This window comes from Pteropus medius, unplaced genomic scaffold (genome assembly GCF_902729225.1).
Source record: "Pteropus medius unplaced genomic scaffold, Ma_sr-lr_union100, whole genome shotgun sequence".
NCBI classification, from domain to species: domain Eukaryota; kingdom Metazoa; phylum Chordata; class Mammalia; order Chiroptera; family Pteropodidae; genus Pteropus; species Pteropus medius.
This window is the reverse complement of record NW_024354500.1, coordinates 10,241,769-10,267,207: the sequence shown is the minus strand read 5'-3', so window position 1 is coordinate 10,267,207 and position 25,439 is coordinate 10,241,769. Positions and strand designations below refer to the sequence as shown.

General features: G+C 44.7%; 1 protein-coding gene across 2 annotated transcripts in view; it reads left to right on the top strand.

The window, feature by feature from the left end:
• The first annotated feature begins 2,085 nt into the window (after window positions 1-2,085).
• The window catches only part of NT5E (5'-nucleotidase ecto), a 45,438-nt gene continuing 22,084 nt past the window's right edge, over window positions 2,086-25,439 (top strand). Inside the window, exons 1-4 of one of the 2 annotated variants that reach the window (XM_039853278.1) lie at window positions 2,086-2,104; window positions 2,162-2,524; window positions 19,087-19,309; window positions 23,629-23,817. In XM_039853278.1, coding sequence (XP_039709212.1) covers window positions 2,186-2,524; window positions 19,087-19,309; window positions 23,629-23,817 — 751 coding nt within the window. In that variant the 5' untranslated portion in view covers window positions 2,086-2,104; window positions 2,162-2,185. Of the gene's footprint in view, window positions 2,525-19,086; window positions 19,310-23,628; window positions 23,818-25,439 lie in introns of both variants that reach the window. The other variant, XM_039853277.1, reaches the window with a different exon arrangement.

The following is a 25,439-nucleotide window of genomic DNA, read 5'->3' as shown; positions in this document are numbered from 1 at the left end:
AAACTGTGGTTTGGGATGCAATACTACTTTAGACCTAGTCCAAATATCATTTTGCCCAATTTTAACATTCCAAAGGTTTGAGGAGTAAGACATACAAGGCAGTTTCTCTGGGATTACAGCTCCAGCTCCATTTTAAAGTGGCTCCATTTATATTATTTTTCACAGTTGAAAGCACAGACTTGAATAGATATTTGTACACCATGTTCAAGCAGCATTATTCACAACAACCAAAATGTGGAAACAACTCAAGTGTGTATGTATCAATGGATGAATGGATAAACAAGATATTATATATATGTACAATGGAACATTATTCGGCCTTAAAAAGGAAGGAATTTTTGACACATGCTGCAACATGGATGAACCTTGAGGACATTATGCTAAATGAAATCGGTCAGTCACCAGTGGACAAATATTGTATGATTCTACTTATATGAGAAACCTAGAGTACTCAAATTCATAGAGACAGAGAATAGGATGGTGGTTGCCAAGTGCCAGGGGCAGGACTGGGCAGGGGGGAGGAATGGGAAGTTATTGATTAGCAGCTAGAGAGTTTCAGTTTGGAAACACGAAAAAGTTCTGAAGATGAATGGTGGTGATAGTTGCACAATAATATAAACATACTAAATATCACTAAACTATACACTTAAAATAGTTAAAATACATCTTGTTATGTGTATAGTTCATCTGAAAATGCTTTGAAAAAATAAACAAGACTGGCTTGATGCATTTTGAAGTGTGAGGACTATATATGCTGTTCAGTAAAGCATAAATCAGGGAACACCAAGTAGTGGCTCCAAACTAATCCACCACTTCTCAAAGTGGCTAGATTCTTTTTTAAAAATTATAGTTGACAGACACTATTATATTAGTTTCAGCTGTATAACGTAGTGATTGGACATTTATATATCTTGGGGAGTGATCATCACAGTAAGTCTAGTACACAACTGACATCATACAGTTATTACAATATTATTGACTATATTCCCTATGTTATACTTTACATCCCTGTGACTAATTTTATAACTGGCAGTTTGTACTTCTTAATCCTCTTCACCTTTTTCACCCACCCACCCCATTCCAGCAACAAAGCATCTAGACTATTGCTCGCTCAAAGGAATCAATCTGTTCCTACTATTGTCTTCCTTGCCAAAAGCATTGCCTTACCGCCCCCCACCCACCAACATACACCATCCTTAAAACATTAAACCTTCAAAAATAGGGCAGAAAAGGAAAGAGAGGGGGAAAAAAAAGCCTAGAAAAGCAACAAAAGGAAGCATCACGCCTTGATAGCTCCTGATTTTATTCTTCACGCTGTTTTAGCTTCCAATACCTATCCACGCACCGCTGTTGTTCCATCGCTAAGATTCTAATCGTGGATAAACGCGGGACTGGGTTCGTCTGATTTCTTAGCTTCTGAGATTCTACGTCTAAACAAGGAAGACCTGGTGTGTTTTCACACAGGAAAGCGCGGTTGGTCGTCTCACAACCTGTTTTTGGTTCCCAGAGCCCAAAAAGCAAAGCGCTTCTCTCCCCTGCGTCTCTGTCTTTTACTCCTGTCTCCCCATTTTGTCCATCTTCTTTCCACCTCTTTTCTTCACCCTCTTTTGCTCTTTCCAGTGATGAGCTCGCACAACCACAAGTCCAACAAAAAACAAGCACTTCTCTTAAGAAAAATTCTTGCCAAAAGAAGCAGGAATCGGCGAGGACCCGGACCCTCCTCGCCCTCCCTCGCGCCCGGGAAAGGGCGACCCACCAGCAGTGGGACTGCGGGCGCCCAAGCTCCTGGTCGGGCCTGGATGGTGGCCGGCGCCCGCTCCCCGCGGGAACAGCTCCCCCACTGTTCCTGCAGGAGCGAGTGTTAGCCGCCAGCCGCACGCGGGCCGCCGGAGGCGGCGGGGTCGGATCAGGTGACCGTACGGGCTGCGCCCGGCCGCGGGGCTGGCCTCGGGGTAAAGGAGGGCCCGCTCCGGCCCCGCCCCGCCCCGCCCCGCCTGCGCGCCCAGCTGCTGCGCTCGCTGGCGCTCACCGCTTGTCTCCGCTGCTCGCCCGGCTCCCCTACGCTCGCCCGGCTCCCCTACGCTCGCCCGGCTCCCCTACGCTCGCCCGGCTCCCCTACGCTCGCCCGGCTCCCCTACGCTCGCCCGGCTCCCCTACGCTGGCGCCCAGCCCACGCGCCGCAGCCATGTGTCCCCGAGCCCCACGGGCGCCCGCGCTGCGGCTCCTCGCGCTGGGCGCGCTGCTCTGGCCCGCGGCCGGCTCCTGGGAACTCACCATCCTGCACACCAACGACGTGCACAGCCGGCTGGAGCAGACCAGCGAGGACTCGAGCAAGTGCGTGAATGCCAGCCGCTGTGTAGGCGGCGTGGCGCGGCTCTACACCAAGGTGCAGCAGATCCGCAGCTCCGAGCCCCATGTGCTGCTGCTCGACGCCGGCGACCAGTACCAGGGCACCATCTGGTTCACAGTTTACAAGGGCGCTGAGGTGGCGCACTTTATGAACGCCCTACGCTACGATGCCATGGTAAGTCGGCGGCCGGCCCGGGAGGCTCGGGAGCACGGGAAGAAGAGTCCGGACCGAGAGAGAAGTCGGGGTGGAGGAGCAGCCCATAGCACGGCAAAGCGGGGCAAGCCTAGGACCGGGAGCGATTTGGGGAGAAAGCAAAACTCTCTTTGGCCAATGTGCTATGTGGATGCAGACACAGAAATCTCTTGGATGATGTGTCTTAGACGTACTGATGTTGTTGGGCCCCCACTATGAAATGGGATGTTTAAAAGAGCAGAACCCAGTCCTGCCTATGAGGGGGTTCCGCTGGGGTGCGTGGGAGCATTGGCAACTATCCCGTACTAGGGACCCAAGTAGACCCATCACGCGTCTCTCTCATTTACTCTTATTCTATCGAAGAACATCTCAGTTTTGTTGGAAGGAAAACTTGGGGTCAAAGGTTGAGTACATTATCCAGATTACCAGCTTCAAAAGAGGGAGACACTGGTAAGTGTGCATTCCAGATCTCTTTGACCCTGGAAATTGACCTTGATTAAGCTCACAGGCTTGGGTTGGATTCCCAGGTTAGCTACCTTATATGTGCAAAGTATTTACTCTCTCTTTGCCTCAGTTCCAACCTCTATTAAAAGGGGATAATAATTGTATCTACCTCAGAGGGTTGCCTGGCACATAGTACGACCTCTATAAAATGTTAGTTTCTATTACCAGATGTAAATGTTAAAAAAAGAAAAGAAAGAAAGAAACTTCCAGAGAAGACCAAAATGCCGAAATACTGGTGTTTCAAAGGATTTCGATAAAAGCAGTTTGGCAGCTGAGATTTAGGAAGAATCCAACTTAAAAGACCAGGGACCCTTAAAACACAAGCAAGAGTTTAAGTTCAAGCTCCCCAATGCTCTGTTAAAGGCAATGCCTTATTTGTCGGACTAAATTTTAGGAAAGGAGCAGAGAGGGCTTATACAACAATAAGTATAACCTAAACATATATGTGGTCTTTTGGGAGTTTTTTGTTTTTTTTTTAATCAAACCACCACCCAAGTTTAACCCTGTGTAAAATCCTGGAGTAAGGAGATTCTGTAGAGAAACCGGGGACAAGAAATCTTAGGAGCTTTAGAAGAGAAAGAACAGAGCAAAGATACAGGGAAATCTGTGAAGTCCACGAATGTGGAAGGGAAGGAGAGGTGTGGTCCAGGCTGGGATACAGAGGGCTAACAGTGCACTTTGAGAAGAGCACAGAGGTCACCAAAGAACAATGCTTTATTTTTCCCTCTGGAAGCTTAAAGAAAGGAGGACAGGAAAAGATGATAAGAAGGTAGAGTTGTTTAGTTTCTTTTTCTCCAACAAGAAAACAGAGAAGGGAGCTCTTCTCCATTCCAATTGTTGGTTTTAAGGATATCAGGACTGCTCGAAGCAGCAGCAATTCTGAGGGAGCCCTGAGTCCCAGAGTTTATCTCCAGGGCTCACCAGCCTCGGAGTCTACAGAAAAAAAACATGGATCTCAAGAACTCTGTGTGGCCTCTTAATGTTGGTATCTCCACAGCTTGGTCTGTCTGATGCTTTGCACACGGTAATGGCAAATGAATAAATATTTATTGAATTGAATTGTTACTAGCGTATGTCTCATTTCCTCCACAGAAGGGTAGAGTAAACCTTACATGAATTTATTTTGATTTCACAAATAAACCACTTTATAAACTTTTCTTTTTGCCACACCCTTTTCTCCACAGTTGTGTAAACCTTTTTTGGTGTTTAAAAAAAAAAAAAGTGAATTCCTAGTTTTCTCTAATAAAAATGTTTCCTCTTTATGTCAAATTGAGCTTGTGGTGTTAATCATCTTATCGAGTATTAATGACAGGACTCTGGGTGAGGCTGGGACAATCTGCTGCAAGTTACAGCCCATCACCACTGGAAATGTTTAGAATACTCTTTGTTGGATGGAATTATGTTCTTTCAAATTTTGCTCAGAGTAATTGGAGTGGGGCTTGAAGAAAAGTAGGCTACTTATATAGTGAAAAGGGAGAGAGCTCCAATGGTACAGCTGGTTGATAGCCACATTCCTAATAATACAGAACTTCACCCTGAGCAGTTCTGGAGTTCGACAAACATGATTTGACCTGCATAAAATATTAGTTTTTGTAATGCTTTAGCTGTGCCATATTCTTGTTTCACAGAGATTTTTCATTGTCATTTTGTTTATATTATACCGCTCTCGGGGAATTAATTAATGTTCTGCTATAAAGGTTCCCCTACCCTACCCAGCCGCACACCATATCTTAAATCTTAGGAAGCCGGAGATTCAGATCAGGGTTGAAAACAGTGTGGAGGGGCATATCCAGTTCTCTAGTTAGAGGAGCCAAGTCTGAGGACTCGAGGGTGTGGAAGGCAAAAAAAGGAAGTTACTAGAATCTATCTTAACCCCCAGAAGTTCCCTCCAGCAAGAGCCTCCAAGGAGGTATAGACTTTCTAGACCTGCCACATCCCAGTGAGAGCTGCAGGAGCAGTTCTGATAACGCTGGAGGCCCCAAGGTGAGCCTGGAGACCCCCTGGACCCACTGATAGCTAGAAAACTCCGGAGGAAGGATGTCAGAAGCCTCTGGTTGGTGTTGCTGTCTGAGTGAAAGGACCAGAGTCCCCCGAGGCAGCCAGAAGACAGCACGGTTGCACTTACAGCATGAGTATGGCCAGGTTACTTTCTCTGACTTCATGTTCCCTAACTATAAGAGAGGAGGGATAACCCCGCCCACCTGTCGGATTTTTGTGAATAATACATGTGATAATAAATGTAAAACTCCCCAGCACCCTGCTGGCTTGTAGTAAGTGCTCAGTAGAGGTTAGTTCCATGTGCCTCCCCTGCCACCCCCAAAGGAAAGAGAATCAGTTTATCTGATTCTGTCAGCCTGGCACAGTCTGCCATTCTCCTCCACCCTCTCCACCATTTTTTTCTAAGTCCCATTGTCTAAACTATCCTTAATGTTTGCTCATTGAGCAGACTTATGAAATCTCTGCAAAGCACAAAACCAAAGGGATTTATCTCTAGAGGTGACATTCTCGTCTTCGAGGTGAGTGGGCTGTGAGGATGATAGCTTTGGTAGTGAAGGATAGCCGCCTCTCTAGCTGCTCCTGCTTCTAAGGCCCTGGCTCCTAAGCCCACTTTCTGTCCAAAAGACTGCAACCTTAGCCTAAACAAATTGCTCTGAGATGCTAGAACTAACAGCTGGGGTGGGGATCAGGGCACCTGTGTTTAACTCACACAGAAGACCAACCACTAGTCAGGTCCCCACCTCCTGCATAGGCAACCATTCTAATATGTTGATGTTTTGTTTCTGTGTGTACTTGCAGAACCTTTCTTATTTAAATCGTGTAACTCTTCCTATTACTCAGCTCATTCTGTTTCTCACTTTTGTCCTACGCTGGTTGTTTGTAGGATTTGTCCCTGTCACTCTGTGTGTATCATGTACGTATGTACACTGTGCATCGTGCTCCTCGGAGATCTCCACAGATTTTACCATCTGGTCCCCCAGTGATGGTCCACTTGGAGATCACACAAATTATGGTGCGATTTCACAAATATGCTGCTCTGAATAGCCTGCTGCAGGTCCTGCCAGTGGGGATGTCTTTGGGATCCATACCCATGGGCAGAATTACAGGTCACAGGCATTTATATACATACTTTGAAAAAGGACTGCCAGATCGATTCCTGAGTGACTGGAACCTTCTACTTTCCCCACCCCACCTCCATGTAGATGTGAATGCCCGCATTCTTACCCATACCTTGTACACAGCTTTCCAGTAGGTATAAAGTGACATCATTGTTTGATCTTGTATTTTTCTAATCAATATGTAAGTTCAATATCTTTTGACTTTTTGAGTTTCCACGTACCTAATTTCATGCTCTTTTTTTAAAAATTGGGTTTGCTCTATTCTTGATTTTCAGAAGTTCTAGGTATTGATCTATGATCAATTTTAAACATTAAAAATGTCTTCTGATTATGTCTATTTTGTCTATAGTATCTTTCAGTGAACATAAATCTAATCATTTGTAGTCAAGTTAATCTTTTCTTGCCTTGTTTGTGTTTTTGAAAATTTTACATGAGTAAAATTTGTTAATTTGAAGCTTATCCTCAGCAGAAATTCAGAGAGCAAATTATAGATTACTATTTCTCTGCCTTTTGAGAGATAATCTATAATCTGGGGCTGTGGCATCACCACCCTGAGTCAGTAGTTCCTCATCTATAACATAAAAGGCTTGAACCAGCTCATCTCTGAGGTTCCTCACATCTCTAAACGAAATGACATCCTAAGAAATGTTTTGAGGGCAGAAGAAATGTGAGAGGGCAGAAGGGTGGGGCAGAGGTGCAGAGGCGGGAATCTGCAAGTTGGACCAGCCTGGACCTTTGCGAGTGGCAGGAACCATGGGAGGTGAGGTTGTGTCCGGCCTACAGGCCCCTTGAAAAGTTTGGGCTCTCCCTATTATCATGGTAGCCACTGGAGATTTCTGAGAAAAGGGTGACTCTGGTATAATATAAAATATTTGGTCTTTGTCCCCAGTTCCTACGAGTGTCTTTTATATGCTAATAAGATGACTGATGGCTGAGGACCCCTAGATAGACCAGAAAGACCAAGCCATGATTAGAGGGTTGGATCAGCCTCCCCTCAACCTCCTGCGAGGGGAAAAGAACCAGAGGTTGAGTTGGTTATCCTTGGCAATGACTTGTGATCGACTGTGCCTGTGTAATGAAACCTCCATTAAAAACTCTTAAGTGATGAGATTCAGAGAGCTGCTGGGTTAGTGAATACATCGAGGTGCTGGGAGGGTGGCGTGCCCAGAGAGGGCATGGAAACTCCACAGTCCCCCCCTTACCCCCGTCATACCTTGCCCTATGCATGTCTTCCGTTTGGCTGTTCCTGAATTGCATCCTTTATAATACACCAGTTGTAGTAACTAAAGCACTCTCCTGAGTTCTGTGAGTCATTCTAGCAGATTATCAAACCTGTGGAGTTTTGATAGCTGGTTGGTCAGGAGTATAGGTGACCTCGGACTTGCAACTGGCATCTGAAGTAGGGGCAGGCTAGTGGCACTAAGCCCTTACCTTGTGGGATCTGATGCTTACTCCAAATAGATAGTGTCAGAATGGAACTGAAATGTTGGACAGCTTGTTGGCGTCTGCATGGAACTGGAGGATTGGTTGATGTGAGAAAAAACTTCTCAGCAACATAGGGGAATCTGTTTTGGAAGATGAGCAGAAATGGATGGGAAGGGGAAACACCACAGAAGAGTCCGGGAGAAGAGGCAAGGCAGCAGCGTGGATGTGAGATGCTAAGGGCTGAACTGTGGTGATGAGAAAAGAAAGGCTGAATCCAAAGGAACCAGTTTCAGGCAGGCAGTGCGGCCTAGGGCTAAGCAGATGAACTCTCAGGTGACTCTGGATGATTCAAGTTCCCTCTCTTCCACTTAGAATCTGTGGACTGCGAGCAGGTCATTTAATCTCACGAAGCCTCCAGTTCCACATGTGTCAGGTGGATGTGATGGTAGTCTTCATCCAATAGGTGGCTGTGGGGTGTAAAAGAGATGATAATAACGCATGTCAAGTGCTTAGCGCAGTGCCGGCTCACAGTAAGGGGTAGCAGTGCTGGCCATGCCCACCTTCTCTTGGCAAGAGTGGCTCCGGAAAGGATGGAATCAAGATAGGACTAAGAAAGTTCAAGCTGGAGCACCAAAGAGAGTCAGTAGGCTTTGACACCACTATACAGGAAGGTGAGTTCTTCTACGTAAGCATGCCTCTGACAGAAGAAACATGCTAGTTGCACATAGAAGCTCAGTCTAATGACTTATCCAGCTCAGTGTAATGACTTGGACCCTATGCAGCTGTGGCAGACAGTGCAGTGGAAAGAGATTTGGACAGGAAGTCAGGACACCCAGGTTTTATGGCTTGTCTCTTCCAACTCATTAGCTATGTAAGTTTGGACAGCGGATTCCTCATCTGTAAGATGCGGGAATTGGAAAAAGCGGTCGGTTCCATGTCATTTCCCAGCACCTCAGCCGCTGTCCAGCTTTCTGTCTTGCTTCCAATCTGCCAACATAACTTGGTTTTCCCTGGGACTTAATTTTACACACAAGTCTAAGCTGGCTTGACAACTCTCTTATTGCTTCCTCACAGTTACTTTCATGGCAGCTATTTCATTGTGGAGAGATGGCTTGGGTCTTCTCCCAGGTACCTCCAGTTGGCCACTGTTTCCAGATAAAGAGGGTCCCAGGATTTTGGGTAGAGGGTCCCAGGATTTTGGATGGAGCGTCACTCTATTAGTAAGAGAAAATGGTGGCTTAAGGAACGGGAGGATGATGAGCTCAGTTTCAAGGCTGTTGGTTTTGAAGCTCATGTATTCAGTCAGTCCGCAAATATTCACTAAGCACCAGCATGTGCCAGGCTCAGTGCTAAGTGCTAAGGACAGTGAACAGGACCTGCTAGGGTAAAACTTAACTGTTAAGTAGATGGGAGGAGCAGTGCCCCTTTGAGCCCTTCTTAACGATGTAACGAGGCCGGGTAAGACCTATGAAGGAGGGGAGATAAGCAAAGCAAAGCAAAAATGACTGAAACTCCATATCTCTGCAGGGGATTGTAGAGCTAAAGATCTAGTCTGCAGAAGACATGACATCAGGCCCTCGTATGTACCACGTATGCCTAGTCTGACAATGGGCAGCTTTCCGCACCTCCCTAGAAGACCAATCCTTAAGCAAAGAGAAGTCCCCTTATATTCAAGTGCTTACAAAGGAACATGATATTCTCATATCAGGGAAACTCTCAGAATTACTTTATCTTCTGTAACAAAGCTGGGTTCAAGGAAGACAGATTAGCAATTCTAGTTTGGGTGGCCTGAAAGAGCTATCCTGATGGCAGTGGTAACTTTTATTTTTTTAATTTTTTTAAATTTTGATTCATTTTTTTAATGATGACGTTGATTAACGGGGCAGTGGTATTTTTTTAAAGGCAGAGAAGGTTGGTTGTTATGTCTAGAGCTCAGACCTCAGGAATTGCAAGTGTCTGGGGTTTGTGGATCCCCAAGTCTCAGCAATGTGATCTTGTGGCTGTGGTCACAGCTCTTCTGCTTCCTCTGTTCCATTCTGAGTTCCACACCAGCGCTGGGCTGGCTGAGACTGACCTCAAGCACGAGAAGGAGTCAGAAAAGGTGGTTTCTTAGCTCATCTTGTCCTCGTTCTGTCATCTTTGCTTAACTGAAAATTAGAAAGAGCCAAGTAGATCACACACTGAATTGGCAGCTTTCCGTACTTCACTCACAAATATATCTGGATGCTGTGCAAATTCCTTTGTGTCTGTTTTCTTCAACGCCAATACTAGAACTTGAACATTCTCTTGACACTTCTTTTCCCTCACTTGAGTAATTACTTCTGTATATAATCCACACATTGGCTGGAGCCCTCTAGCCTCTCAGAGATGTAGTGAAACCTGCTGGATCCCAATTAGTTGAGCAGGTAATTGTAATGTAACATGGACATGTATATTTTGCATGTACGGAGAGTTAGTAAAATTTTCCACCTGATGTGGAAAATGTGAAATGCTGCCTGTTCAGTACCTGTTCGTTTATTTGTTCCACAAACACTGAAGTGCACATGAGCTGGGCTGAGCCCCGGGATCTTTTTTCTGCCATTCAAACAGACACCGCATTCACTTGCCAGAGCTGACATGCCCTGGCCCAGGACTGGGGGATGGAGCACACCCCACACCAGAAGCGGTCCCCAGTGCCTGAAATGCATCGACCAAACCACACGTAACATAATCCTCCCCTCCTAAGGTCACTGTCACCTCTCCCTGAATACCTAGCAACTTAGCCCTAACCCTTATGTAATAGGGTGGACTGCAACCTCCAGTCTTTAATGGGGTGAGCTAATGTGTAAATGACTAACCAGATTCAAGTGCTGGAAATTTTTGACAAATGCCTTTTTGATGTTATTGCAGTTGGGATCTGTGGATTGCAGCATTCTTTCCTTCTGCCTCACGCATGCTGTGCTGCTCTTGAATCGATTCTTCTTTCCTTTGTTTTTCTTCTAATGTCTTGTTTAAGCCTCTTACCATCACTTGGAACATTTCTGACTACCTCAGCCCTCGCGTTTTTATTCCCTCATTTGTTTATACAAGTTGATATTATTTCCCTGTGAGCTTCCCCTGACTGGCACCAAGGAGTGAAGCTCACGCCCTGAGCTCTTCGGTCCTTAATGGACAGGGTGTGCCCGCGTCTTTGCTGGGCCGTCTCAATGTGCCCCTCCCTGTGGTTCCCATGTGTCTTAGGTACACATGGATGCATGGGTGGATGTGCTATGTGTGCTCTCTCCCTTTGGGTCCCATCAGCTTCCTGAGGACAGGGACTATGGCCTGGTTACTGGGCACTCTGTTGCCCTGTACGAAACTAATGTCAAATGATCCCCATGCCCTCCAGGTGTTTGCATCAGCGTCAGTTTGGCAGAGCAGTTAAGTCCCTGGATACCTAAACCTCACCACCCATGTTCACTACTGTGCTCTGCCACGTGCTAGTTGTGGGAGCTTTGTGCCTCAGTTTCCCCATTGACAAAAGAACAAATAATAGCACCTGCCTCACTGTAATGTAACGATTAAGTGAGTTAATATGTCAACAGTGCCTGGCCATGAAGCATGAAAATCTTAACCGTTAATATTTCTTTGTGTTGTGTTTTTTGTCTTTTAGGAAGAAAAACTCCTCTTTCTTGAAATTCCTTTATGTCAAATTCCTGGTAATTTTTACAGTCCTCTGTGAACAAAGCTGTGGCTACGAAATGCCCTGTTTCTAATTCAGATATAGGTGTCCTTTGATAGACCCAATAATTGGTCTCCTTGGCAAATTTCTAATAGAAAGAGACTTTTCAAAAAGTTCCATTTTCTCCCTCACTGCCATGAAAGCTAAATAATGTTCACATGAGCACACACAAGGCATACACAGAACTGTCAACAAACTTTTAAAATATACCTACTCCATTAACGAACAAGTGCCAATAAGATATTAGTAGAAATATAAATAAAAACACAAGAAATGAAGAGAACCAGGCCAGTTGAGCGGGGGGCTGCCAGAGGGTCATGCTGTGACTTGCGATGCAGTTGGCCAAGCTTTTCACCTGCTTCCAAGCAACTTGGTTTCTCTCATTTTACAACTGAGGTACTGCTTAACTTCTTTACCAGGTTCATTTTTGTATCCTGCCTTCTTTTGAGAAGTTTTAATTGCTCACATACCAAATCATAGAGTAAAATGGAGATGATTTAAAAGGAGCAGAGGGAGTGAATAGTTTTATTATCCATTCAGTAAACATCTGCTGGGCTTTGGTGTCTCTGAGGATACAGGGCAAGGGACACTTCTACTGCCTCTAGGAGAAAGACATGAGGACAGACAGCTGTGGCAAAGACAAGTGCTGTCAGACATACGTGCAAGGTATGACATGACGGACACGCAGAGAGGGGCGTGCATCTACAGTGGAGCTGTCATGGAAGGCTTCTCAAGGAAGTGCCCCTTGAGCTGCATCTGAGGCCGCTCACTACATGTGGGTGGTTCAGTGATCCTGGGACTCCAAGCACCTGAAGTTTGGCAGAAAAAGTGAGGCAGCTCAGGGAGGGGCTTGTTTGATGTCCACGGAGTCAGGACTGTGGTTTTGGTGGGAGGTTGGAAGCCTTGGACAGACATCAAGCAAGAAGCGGCTGTGTTTTGAGGAAAGGCAGTCTGGTGGCCTGAGGTGAATGGGTGGGTGGTGTGCGCGTGCCCAGTGGCCAAGAGACCGGCTAGAAGACTCTGGAAAGGGCCGAGTGAGAAATGATGAAGCAGAGGGGGTCAGTGGAGTGTGGTGAAGACCACTTGAGGGAATGGTGCAGGAGCAGAAGCAACAAGACTTCAAGGCTGCTTGGCAATGAGGGGAGGGCCCAGGGGAGAAGGGTAGAGCTGGCAGCATGTTTCACCGCTTCTTTGGGTGCTTCTCTGTGGGGACAGAGGCCCCTTCCCAGCACCTGAGGCCACTCGCATCCTCACAAGTGCCTCATTCTCTCATGGGTTACCGGGAGCAAGTGTCTTCTACTGATGTTCCTCCTGACCAACAGATAAGAAGGAATGGGGCACCATGGGTAGGGTTGAGGGAGAAAGGGCAGTGACCCCTATTTCACTTGCAGACAACTCCATCTAGTGTCTCCTGAATAAACAGGAAAGTGGTCCAGGCCTCTGCCCCACTGGCCCACTCCCAGGCCCATGGATTTTCACAATGTCTATAACCTACCTGGCCTAGTTTCAAGCCAGACAAGCCTAAAATGGGAGGGCTGAGGCGGGGGCGGGAGTGGGGAGGGGAAGAGGGGGCTTCAAAACTTGAAAAAAAAATCTAAGTTTTCAGGTAACAGTTGGAATAAAAATTTTGCTGCAGGTCGAGGCACAATAACTAAGGTTGCTGCCTCAGGAGCTCGCCAAAGCTGAGCCCCTGGGACCTCCTCACAGCTTTATTTATTTGAAAACACATTTCTCAGTTGAGAATGCAGGCTCTGTCCTCAGCAAGGCCTAACAGATTCGCCTGTGAAGCCTTTTTTCAGCTTTTGAGGCTTTGCGGCTAGCTTGCCTTTTGTGACCCAGTTTCCTACTAAAATTATCACTCTGTGGCTGCTGTGCCCATTCATGAGAGGCTCTCAAAACAGAACTCTTCACTGGGTTGGTACCGGAGGCCAGAGAGACTGTGTCTCGTAGCCTTTTTTCCCATCACAGCACTCAGACATGATGGCATAGGTACAGAATTCCAGGTTACACGGGAGAGGCTGTGGCGGCAACTGGCCCAGGGCTGGGGACCAGTAACTCCAGCCTTGGGGATGTTAATTCTCTGTCTCTTTTGTTCCTCCCCCTCACCAATCGTTTATTTACTTGTTCATTAATTCAGTAAGGTACATTTTAAATGGATTTTGGGGGCTAAATAATGCAATCAGTTGTAACTGGAGAAATCAGAAAGTGAAAGATTTCTCCTTAAAAGCAAAATATTCTAAAATAGTGAGAGGCCTTCATGGAAGGCCATCGGATGGCCACTGACTTCCATGTCTTCTCTTATAGGCCATGAGTAAATACCGGTGTCAAGGCTCAGGCATTAGCCACCACAGCTCACCCACTCTCATACCAAGTCCTTATTTCTCTTACCATACCCTGAGGAGTACACTCACTACTTCTCCTGTTTGCCTGTTTACTTGATACCAAGGCAGCCTTTGTTTATGTGTGAAAGCAGGAAATGAATTTCATGGCAGCTCCTCCTAGGAAGAGCTTTGAGAATGAAGAAACATGGACGTTGGCATGTAGCCTCAGAGGACCGTGTGGTTAGGCAGCAGACTGTGTGACTACTGAATTCAGTTGCAGATCTCATCCATACTATTCGTGGAACAAACACGGTGAAGAGAGAACAGTCAGAATTCTTTCCTCTTTATTTGAAAGTATTGCTTCCAGCATTTGTTACTCACTGAGGATATGTTTTGCTGTTATAAGTCAGTAAAGAGATGCCACACATAATTGCTATCATAGTGCAAGCAAGAAAACTAATTCCATCTCAAGCATCAGTGTCTCACTGATTGACAGTAACTCCTTGCAGGGCCAAAATAAGCAGGATTCTGAGGCTCAGTCCAAACTTACTGGGGAAAGACTGACTCGATCAGTTCATGAGCACCTGCCGTAGACATTATATTTCTATGATTGTGGTGTTGATAACGAAGGTGTGGAGTGTGGCATTATGACATCATGCATTTGTTTGCACTTCAACTTGGGTGGATGTTAGGTACCTTTCATTTAACGTGGCATCCAAGAGATGATAATGAAATGTTAGGTTAAATTCTTTTTAGCATATAGTGCATTGGAAATAAATGATTAGAGAAATGATCACCTCATAAAAATCTGAAAATTTGTCTAAGTAAGAAAATTGCTGATCCCTAAAGGGAAGGTAGAATTTGACCAGTGCTCAGAATTTGTGAGAATTTCAAACCAAAGTTTGGACACAAGCTTTCCCTCACTTCTAACACCAGGGTATTTTTAATAATCAAAACAAGAAACTTGGAGTCAGAAGTCTTAGAATATTCTCATTCTTCTTTTACTGAGTTGTATGACCTCAGGAGCCTTCTAGGCCTTATCCTCAGTCACCAGAGAGTTTCTCCAGCGCCACTGGACTTTCACAAGCTACCCACATCGAATGTAAACATTAACAGATATCTGCAGGAGGTATTAAAACATCAGACTGTTTCTCAGAGTTCACTTAACAACAACAACAGGCTTTTGAGTCACAGAAGAAGGGAATCTCTTGTCCTTATATTTTCATTTGTTTCTTGTTTTAAACAGCAGTGAACATTTTTTGGTGTTTCAATCATCAAAAATACTGGGCTGGACTAGATGAAGAATGTGGAAAATTGTTTTCATATAAAATCACATTTGGGTTTTTTTTCATAGTATTTTAGGCTTCTCCTGCACAAAGAAAGCAGTGAGGGTGAGGAGCTGGGGCTAGACCAGCTGCTCACATTATATTTCTATGATTCTGGTGTTGGAGATGATGAAGAAGGTCATTTTATTAGGCTCAACTTTCTTAAATTACAGAAGAGTTCATTGGCGTCGGCCACGGACAGGAAAAGGTAGGCCAGTGAAATTTAGTGTTTGTAGTAAAAATACGCAATGTTGTCATAGGGCCGAAGTTAGTGAACAAATAAGGTTAATGAATGAATGAACCCAATAGTAGAAATGACATGTTTGAGAACTCTCCCCACCCACACACACACACCAAAGAGAGAAGAGAAAGAGAAGGAGAGCATAAGAATATGATTTAGGGTCAAGGAAATCACTTGCCCGATGTGAGGATTACTTCAATAAGTGGCAAGTAACAGGTCAGATCAGGATTAGTTGTTAAAGGCACAAGAGAAGCTGTGGGCAGAGCAGCAAGAAAATTGACAAGCACACATAAAGGAAAGTGGATGGGAATTTTCAGAGAGCACAAAAAAAGGCAGAGTACTACCGCAGTATGAATTTTTAAATTCTCCTATGTTTATGCTACAAATGCTCTATATCAGCCCCCAACATTTTTGGCACCAGGAACCGGTGCTCCCATGAGAATCTAATGCCTGATGATCTGAGGTGGAGCCGAGGTGGTGATGCTAGCGCTGGGGAGCAGCTACAAATACAGATGAAGCTTTGATGGCTCCCCTGCTACTCACCTCTTGCTGTGCAGCCCCTTTCCTGACAGGCCACAGACCAGTACCCACCCACGGCCCAGGGGTTGGGGACCCCTGCTCTATAAGATATAAAGGAACATGGAACGTGATCTGCTCTATTATGTTCTATCTTTTATTGCTCTACGTTCTCTCAAGCAGACTCTTCCTGAAGTATTCTCATGTTATTAATAATAACAATCTTTAAAACGAATAAATATTTAAGACATTTCTTGAGCGCCTGCTGTATGCCAGCAGTTTGGTGGGAGCGTGGTATGCTCAGGTGAGTGGCACAGTCCTCTTTCTGAAGAGCTTAGGAATAAGGAAGTTGTACTAAGTTCCGTGGAAGAAGAACGGGTAGGAGAAGGTCACAGAGGGAAAATGAAAATAAGAGTTTCTAAAGAAAATTTATGAAGGAATTTTTCTGGATAAATTCTTGTAGGAAAAGTTAGCTGTGTATAGAAGAAAGAAATTGCGTTAGAGACTCTTCTGTTTAGTTATTTGTTCCATTAGGGAGGCTCACTGGGCAGGAGCAAGGGCTGCTAGGGCTGCACAGAGGTCGTCCTCAGAGCAGGGGAAGGACATTAACTCAGGGAACGCGGTGAAGGGTTCTTGGGAAGTCTCCGTTCTAGAAGGATCATCAGACTTCAGGAGCTAAAGCCAGAGTTGCATAAGGTAGTAAAGGCATGGCATGAAAAAGGGATATTCTGTTCTACCTATCTACTTATCAATTGATCAGTCATCATTTAGCTGTCATATACAAAGGGACAGAGATAAGTGAGAGCATGGAAAACTGCAAGTAGTTAGGATTTAATTTTGAGTACTCTTTGTATACTAGGCCTTATGCAAAGCCCTTTGCATCCAAGCATCGAGGTCAGGAAGGTCGGAGTCAAACGAAAGTGGTCCTAGTCCCAGCCCCATCACTTACTAATTCTCTGACTTTGAACAATTCATTTAGTGTCTCCAGATCTCAGTTTTTCTCATCTGTAAAATGAAGGTAGTTATAATACCAACCTCACAGCAAAAAAACAGGTTTTCTGTATGAAATCACTTTGCGTGTCGTGGGCATGTGGCAAGCGCTTAACAAATGCTGGCTCATTTTTTAAATTACAACTTGTGTTTTATTCATTTACTGCCCTGCCAGAGGGAGCTGTGGTTTAGAAATGTGCCCAGGAAACTGCTCATGAGTGATGGAGCCAGCCCTGCCTGGTTGCCTCGCACATTATGGGGTAGGTGTTAGAAATGAGGCAGTGGAGAGCCTCAGTGGGACCTTAAGGTCAAGATTGACAAGACCAGATTTGCATTTTAGAAAGATTGTTCTGGCAGCAATAAACAAGATGGTTTGACGGTAGCCGAAAGCCCAGTGAGGAAGCTGTCGAGGTAGTCTAGAGAGAAAGGCCAGGAGTGCACGCAGCCGGTAGCAGTGGGATGGACAGGAACTGGGCATTTGGTCAAAGGCGGGGGATGCCGGTGGAAGGAGAGGGGGAGGGAGCACTGAGTGGGAAGGATTTGACTGCTCCAGGGTTCCTGGCCTTACTGAGTGGGTATGTGGTGGCAAGACGGAGTAAATGAAAAATAAAGCTTCAGCTATTACCAAATGCCAGCAATATAAGGTTGGCAGGTAAACTGCAGGGTGGCTGACATGGTGGATAGTCTTTTGTGAAGAACTATAGAAACATTCATTTAAAACTTTACAGTTAAGCGGAATAGTTATTGAAATCTCATAAGGGAGACTTATTTCACCATAGGAATAAACCAGTGATATTCTTACAATAGAAGAGGAAAAGACGATTACCCAAGACTGGTAGAAACTTTAAGACTAGCCTAGCCTTTAAGAAGGAAGCAATAGGTAAGAGGAAGAGATAAAAATGAGTAGATTCTCGGAGATGGGGGAAAAGACAAATTCAGAAATTTTGAGTTCAGTTGAGGAGATGGGTAGGTGAGAATGTGAAAACATTGTTGCTTTCTCTATGTAAACATATACACTTCAGGACATAATGCACAGTCCCTTGAGCAGCAGATACTCAAGGAGTACCGGTGTGGCAAGTAAAGAGCAGGGCAAAGGTGGCAGCACTCAGTCTGGCAAGGACGCTATCAACATGTCCTTAGAGTATGGAATTTGCTAGGAGAGAGGAGGTTGGGGACTATAAGAGAATGGGGGGCTAATTTAGATTGAGAGGTCACTAGCCAGCATTTCCAGGCTTGCTCCCAGATGACCCTCCAAAGTGAAGCCAAATTGGATGTGGTATTTAGAAAGTCTGAGACTCACTGGTTTAAATACTAAGTTAGCAAAAGGGCCATGGCAGCCAGAACAGATAGGTAGGTGCTTAGAGCAGCCAAGCTAATTCCAGGAAGGCAGTGGGGAAAAAAGGTGAAAGGCTTTTCAGGGGAGGTAGCCAGAATGTCTTGTTTTGTCAGTATTGCCCAGTGGGGTAGAAGCTGCCAAATGTCGAAATGGTGGTTTTGCACCCAGTAACCACAACCAGAGCAGTGGTGGATAGAAGAGAGCCAAGAAGACGGAGGCAAGGGTTGTGTTAAACCATGCCAGCTGCTGACGAAACCCTGTGCTCAGAGGGGTTCAGAACCCCCTGATGGCGCTGTAATTATTTCACCATCCTGTTGTTCTCAGACAGGAAACTACTGAGAATGAAACACAGGATGGCCCAGAGCTGACAGAAGGAAGAAACCAGGGCCACACTGTAGAATGCAAAGAATGCTATCTCCTTCTTGCCTGTGGGGATCTTCACTTCCCCAGAAGAATTAGAGACCGCACAATCCTTGGCAAGAAACAACTGTGGGAACATAAGGGCACTATGACCAAGGAGACGCGGAGATACGATGACTGAAGAGAGGCCTCTGGTCTCTGTCCACAGTGCTTTTCCTTTCAGTCGCCTTTTGCTAATGTCCCATTGATCTTAACCGTTCTCCCTGGCAGATAGAGGTTGGAAAGGTTGGGTTGGTGGGTTGAAATGTGGGATTATGAGAGAAAAGAAAAAGTGAAAGGCTGGACAGCACCTGGTGAACGCAGACTCTCAACCCTGCCCCAGATCTGTGGATGGCAGGACAGTGGATGATCTAGTCAGCTTTCCAGGTGACTCTTAGTTACACTGATGCCACCTTCAGTAGAGTAGGTGGTGTGGGACCTAGGGAACAATTCTCAAACCTGCCTGATGACCTTGATGTCCCTGGGCCCAACCGTAGGACAATGGAGTAAAACTTTGGGCATGAAGAGGACAGAGGCCATGCAGTTGGCCTCTTGAAACCCCACCAGGTTTGGGAGCCACAGGGCTAATGTAATATTTAATATTCTTTAAATATGCGTTTATTGGACATTTAAGAGTATCTAATTCTTTTTCTCTTTTCTTTCTTTGCTAGGCACTGGGAAATCATGAATTTGATAATGGTCCAGAAGGTCTGATTGATCCACTTCTCAAAGAGGCCAGATTTCCAATTTTGAGTGCAAACATTAAGGCAAAGGGGCCACTAGCATCTCAAATATCAGGACTTTATTTTTCATATAAAAATCTTTCTGTTGGTGGTGAAGTTGTGGGAATTGTTGGATATACTTCAAAAGAAACCCCTTTTCTCTCAAATCCAGGTATTTTCTACTTTTATAGCACTCGTGGCTTGAAAATAGCTGCACCAAATCAGAGCTTGGTGTTATTTTTATGGACTGTAGGTGAAAGTAAGAACCACACATGGTATCGGGCAAATAACGTACTTAGGATAACATGTTAAACCAGGCTGGTGGCTTCCACATTGTCCTAACTTACCTCTTACAGACATTTGCTCTTCTGCTCAGTGAACTTGTTTGTTGACATAAACAGTATCTTTGTTTAATTCAGTGCATTCGAAGTTGGACAAGAAGTCCATTTATATCCGAAACAGTACAAAGTCATTTACTGGAGAATGAGAGCCACATAACTCACTTTTCCTATGGGGCCAGAGCACCCAGGGACAGGGTTTTTACCTCAATTTATCTTTCCTTTTTTAGTATTATTATTCCATGTCTAGTTAAGTCTCCTTTCCTCCTTTGTGTTATTTATCTTTAGTTTTAATGACTTTGTCGTATCTGGCTTTCTGAGAAATAGATACATATTCTTGAATGGTCTAATGATATATATTGACTATATCTATATATCTATTTATACACATATATTCATATATAATCCTAAGACCATTCAAGAAACATTTTTGAGCCACTTTTACAGGAACACTTTCACCAAAATACTTGGGCAGTGAGAAGAAAAAAATGACATTTTTTTCTACATTATCCACATTAACTTTCTTTCCGTACTTGAAGAAAAAAGGAAAACTAGGAGCTGGCAGAAACAAGCGTTTTTATTAAGAATTAACTGATAAAAGGGCATCTAATTATTTAACAATTAGAAAAGTAATATATTAATGTTGTTGTTAAAATAGGTCCAGGTCATTGGAAACAAAAAGGCCAGCTGTACTTGACCCTGAGCAGCATGGCTGCTCCCGAGGGGAGAGGGGCCTGCCGCCAGCTTGGGGCAGGACAGGCATCAGACATGGACTTGGGTGCTCTCCACTGAGAGGAGGTGGGGAGTGTCAGGTGCTCCAGGCAGCAGGTAGACAGCTGGTGCACAGGTGACCAAGCCTTTGCACACTGTCTGACACACAGTAGCTGTTGTTGATGTCATCGTGGAGCCAGAGGGTGCTTGTGGACATCCAAGTCACTGGCTTTTGAAGTGTTATAGAAGTGCTCTTCTGACTAAGAATGTGGTCTCACCGGAAGAACGTGACCAACAGTCTCGGGCTGCTCCCCACCCCACCCAGCCTGACTGGTCCTCTCTCCCTCCCCCTGTAGACTGGGCTGCCTAACTGATCAGACTCCCCCTGGGGTTAAGGGGCTGAGGCTGCTTTGGGCCTGCTGGTACTTTTCTGCAAAGAGGAGAGGATGGAGATTACAGAGTGAAGCAGGCTTCCCGACTTCTAGCAAACCAGTTGCCAGTGAGGGTAAGGCTGGGCGACATCAGTTACCGCCGAGGTTCATTTGCTGCCGTCCTTGCTGCTAGTCCCCATCAGAACCAGCACTGGGTCCCCAGCACCACTAGAACTGCACTAGCCTGCACTGGTCCCCTTTCAGTGAACATCTGGAACCTAACACAGAGTCCAGCTTGGGATCTTTGGGTAAAGATGTAGATTTGGTGAATAATTGAATAATTATGTGTCTCCATAATTTATATTTCATCCACAGGTTTTTGTAGTTAATTTAAGATAGAATGTAATTAAATGACATAAGAGAGTCATAAGCAGAGACACAGGAAGAAAGGGCAAAAGGAGTGATGGCCAAGTTAGGGGTCGGACAGACTTGGTGAAGAACCCCTTGGCCTCCTTGAGGGCCATGGGAAGCATCCTGAGGCCAAGGGCATTCCAGAGGCGGGGTCAGAGTCACGTGCTACCATACATGCTCTGTGAGGGCAGGGGTCTTATTTGTCTCATTCGCTGCTTTATGTTCTGCATAGTGCCCAGCATATGGGAAGTTCTCAGTAAATGTTCCTGGAATGGATACATAAGAGCAGGGGATGTGGGGACCACAACCACAAAATAGCAGGTAGTTCAGTTTTCTGGAACACGGGTTCTAAGTAGGGAAAGCTAGAAAGTTGGTTGAGGACTGCATTGTAGAGGCTCCTGAATGCTTGGCTGAGTTCAGGCATGATTTGGAAAATACATTATCTTTTCTTTAATAGTCATCAATAAGAAGGTAAAAGGAGCAAGAGTTGTTAGTGGAGAGACATGGGGCCTCCAGAAATCAGACTGCCCTTGCTGGGACTCTGAGAGCATCCCACATTATCCCTTTACCAGGTTATAATGGAAAGGGGAATCTGTAGCAGTGATGCTCTTTGCAGCAGCTCCCAGGAGGGGACAGCTGGATTGTGTAGGGACTCAGGCAGGAGCTGAGGAGGGGTGGAGCAATGTCTTTTCTGAGGACACTTGCCTCTTCCAAGACCGCAGGCCCAGCAGCCCAGCATCGGTTCTTCCTCCAGATCTCTGGCCCCTAATCCAACCCCATTTCTCCAGGCTTGGTGGCCTGGTGCCCACAGGTGTAATTTGTGTTTCCTGCACATTTACTTCTGCTAGATAAATGAAATTCCTGCAACTCCCCTCATGATATCCTGAAATAGATCTCATGCTTTCTATATATGTGATGACTAATCCTGTGAGATTTCTGATGTCTTAGAAGACATTCCTTTGTCCTCAGAGGCATTTCACTGAATTTTTTCATTCCTTCTTGCCAGAGAAACTAAAGCAGAGGATGGTAGCTTTCTCTGAAGTTCTCAACTTTTCCTTCCTTCTTGCCTGCCTGCCTGCCTGCCTGCCTGCCTTCCTATGCCTGTTTACGTCCCAGGCACTGTTCTAGGTACCAGCGATACTGACCAAAATTAAAATTTCTGTCCAGCGGAGCTTACATGTCTAGTGGGAGAATAAATGAATGAATGAAATGTTTGGTGTGTCAGAAGGTGTTAAATGCTGTGAACAATTAGTAAGAGGCAGAGGAGTGAGGAGAGTGGCATGGGGATGGGGGAAGGGCGCACCTTGTCGTCTTATGTGGAGGTTCTGGGGCAGGTCTTCAGAGAAGGTGACATGGTGCTGAGAGATGACTGGGGAGCCCTGCGTTAATTGGGGTGACCAGCAAAAAGCAGATTATTCATTACCTTCTCACGGCAGACAATGGTGGCAAAGCTGTTCATTTAATTCCTGATTTTTAAATATCGCCTGTGAGTTACTGTCAACACTGCCAGTCCAATCCAACACATCTGTGAGCTACTGATTTTTAGGCTGTCAGCTGGGCCTCCCTGGCTTAGCTGTCAGCTATGCTGTTTATCTAAGGACTCAAGAGTTCTCCACTGGATCACGTAGAGACTCAAACATCACAGCATCCCAAGGGGTGTGTTTAACAGTCTTGCCGCTCTTTGGAGAGATGAATACTTTTCAAACTGGAGATGGCAGTCTCCTGGGTTTTGAAAATTCTTTGTGAGATATTTATGTTTTGGAAATTTGATTTTAGCAATAATTCTTAGAAATTTCTCATAAAGGAATCTAGATCATCTAGAGGACTCCCTTATCACTGAGTACTGGACATGACTTCAGGGCAATGTGTCTGTCTTTGTTTGCTGTCACCAATAAAAACGTTAAGACCTCAAGCCTTGCTGAGGTTTGGCTACAGAGACAGAGGGAGGGACAGGTGGTCTTACCACACTGGGTAGCACATGCTTGTAGCACACAGAGCACCTGGGCTGTGCAGTCACACCCACACTCGCCAGCCAGTATCCATGAGCAACAGTCAGTTACCACCACGTGGGGAGTGAGTAGCCAGTGAAGAATGTGCATGCTCCCAGTGCAGCAATATTCAGACAGAACCCCTGTCTAATGCAGAACTCAACAATGCTCTGATGCTCACTTTGTCAAGTGAACAAGAGAGTTGTGAACTAGTGTATTAAGATGGGCATTCAAGGACCAGTTGCTGACAGTTTTAAGTTTGAAGACTGATTATACTAAACCTGCAATGAAGCCTTAGAATTAGTAATCTGTTTTATACTTCATGCTTTGTGCTCAGGCATTTTCTGCATGGGCATAATGGAAATCTAAATATGAAAAATGAAAACAGGCTTTCAGATCGAAAGGCTTCTCATACTGTGAGCTTGAATTTGAGCAACATAATATTCACAACTTTAAACTAATGCAGCATTAAGTGACTGTAAAAGAATCAGTATCTTGGGGGTTTTTTGGCTTGGTAGGGATTTTATATTTAATTATAAATATGTGTTAACCTTAGTAATTCAAGAGCTTTAGTAGATTAAAGTGTTTTTTACTTGGCATGTCAGTGTGTACAATAAGCAGTATAATAAAAATTGTTGTTAACATTTATTTTATTTGTTTTGTCCCTTTTAGGAACAAATTTAGTATTTGAAGATGAAATCACTGCATTGCAACTTGAAGTGGATAAGCTAAAGACTCTAAATGTGAACAAAATTATTGCACTGGGACACTCTGGTTTTGAAATGGATAAACTCATTGCCCAGAAAGTGAAAGGAGTAGACGTCGTGGTGGGAGGACACTCCAACACGTTTCTTTACACAGGTAATTATTTCAGAAGGATTATACCAGCCGAGATGTCTATATAACTTACTTTGTCTCTTTTGCCTTTGCAACTATCATTGTTAATTTTCTACTATTTAACATATAATGTATATTACACATATTATACAATATGTGATGTATATTGCACATACTATACAATATGTGTAATACTGTATAATATGTGTGATATACGTTATATGTATGTAATATACATTGATTGGTAACATGTAAATCTTACTCAAAGAAACATTACTAAGAATAATTTATAAATAATATACAACATATGAATAAAAAATATGTATAAAACAAAAAGATTGCTGAGCCCCAACCACAAGTCCGTTAACATCAAAAAGCAACTTGTCATAGTAAAATTTTTCAGCATAAACAAAATACTATAAATAAGGCCTTCACAGGATTTGATTTTTAGGTTCATAGGTAGCAGGAGCTGGGACCCTGGGCTCAAGTCCTGACTCTATTGCACACCAGGACAGTGAGTGTCCTGGAGTCACACCACGCCTGGCACTCTGGAGCACGGACATTCTCCCCTCCCTCCCTCCCTCCCGTTCTCCCCTTCTCTCTCTTCTTCTCGCCTGTCCTTCCTCACCCCTCTCCCTCCCTCCCTTTGTCCACGTAAGAAACGTCCAAACCTACAGAGAATTTTTATGAGTTTATTCAAGCCAAACTGACGACATGTGCCAGGGAAAAGATCTCAGGTACTCCAGAAAATAAAAGTTTTGCAGTTTCTCTCATGCATTGCATGGAAAGAGCAAGGCAGGGGTTGAATGACACAGAGTTAACAGGATTATGTGCTCTCCTGTGGGTTAATACTCCCTTGGAGGGGTATTGCTTCTGGTATTTTAAAGGTGTGTTAACCTGGATGCACAAAAACAGCGAACAGGACTGGCTTAAAACCTTTCCTTAAAGAGTTATAGGCCTGGGGCGTGACTACCCACCATGGCCTGCCTGGTAGAGAATTTATGATCAGATCAGCCTGTGAGGTTGCTTTCCGTAGAGTCCCCTTTTTAATCCATACCTTCCTCCCTTTTCCCTATCTTTCCTTTTCCCTCCCCTCAAAAGAGATTATCACTGATAATCTCTTACTACGAAGGCTCCATCTCCTCTCCTTTCTCCTTCACTCTCCTTGCCTTCTCCCCTTCCCCTTCCCTGCTTTTTTCCTCCATCCCCCTCTCTCCTTGGTGTTAGGTAGTTTTAGTTAGAAAAATCCTTTTTTAAAAAAAATTTTTAACTCATAATGTCCCAAAACTTTTGAGTTTGGCTCAGTGAATCTTTTTCACTATGTCCCCCTCCCCCATTACATGGAGCTTTGAAGTATTTTCAAGAAAAGAGCCTGGCTGGTAACTGATTTTATCAGCAGTGGGAAGGAAGGCTTTGTGGGGGAACAACCCTCCCCTTGAATAAGTGGCCCCTTGGTACATCTCTCTATATGGGCTATCTAAGGCAATCCTACTTTTACAAAAGCAAAAATAGAAAATACCCCAAATAGTAGAAAATACCCAAAAATGTTTAAAAAAAAAGGGTTATTGCTAAGAAAAATATGGGGTAAGAACAAACCTCTCTACCCTCAAGATTCCTTTGGCTCATCTAATAATCAAATAGACATG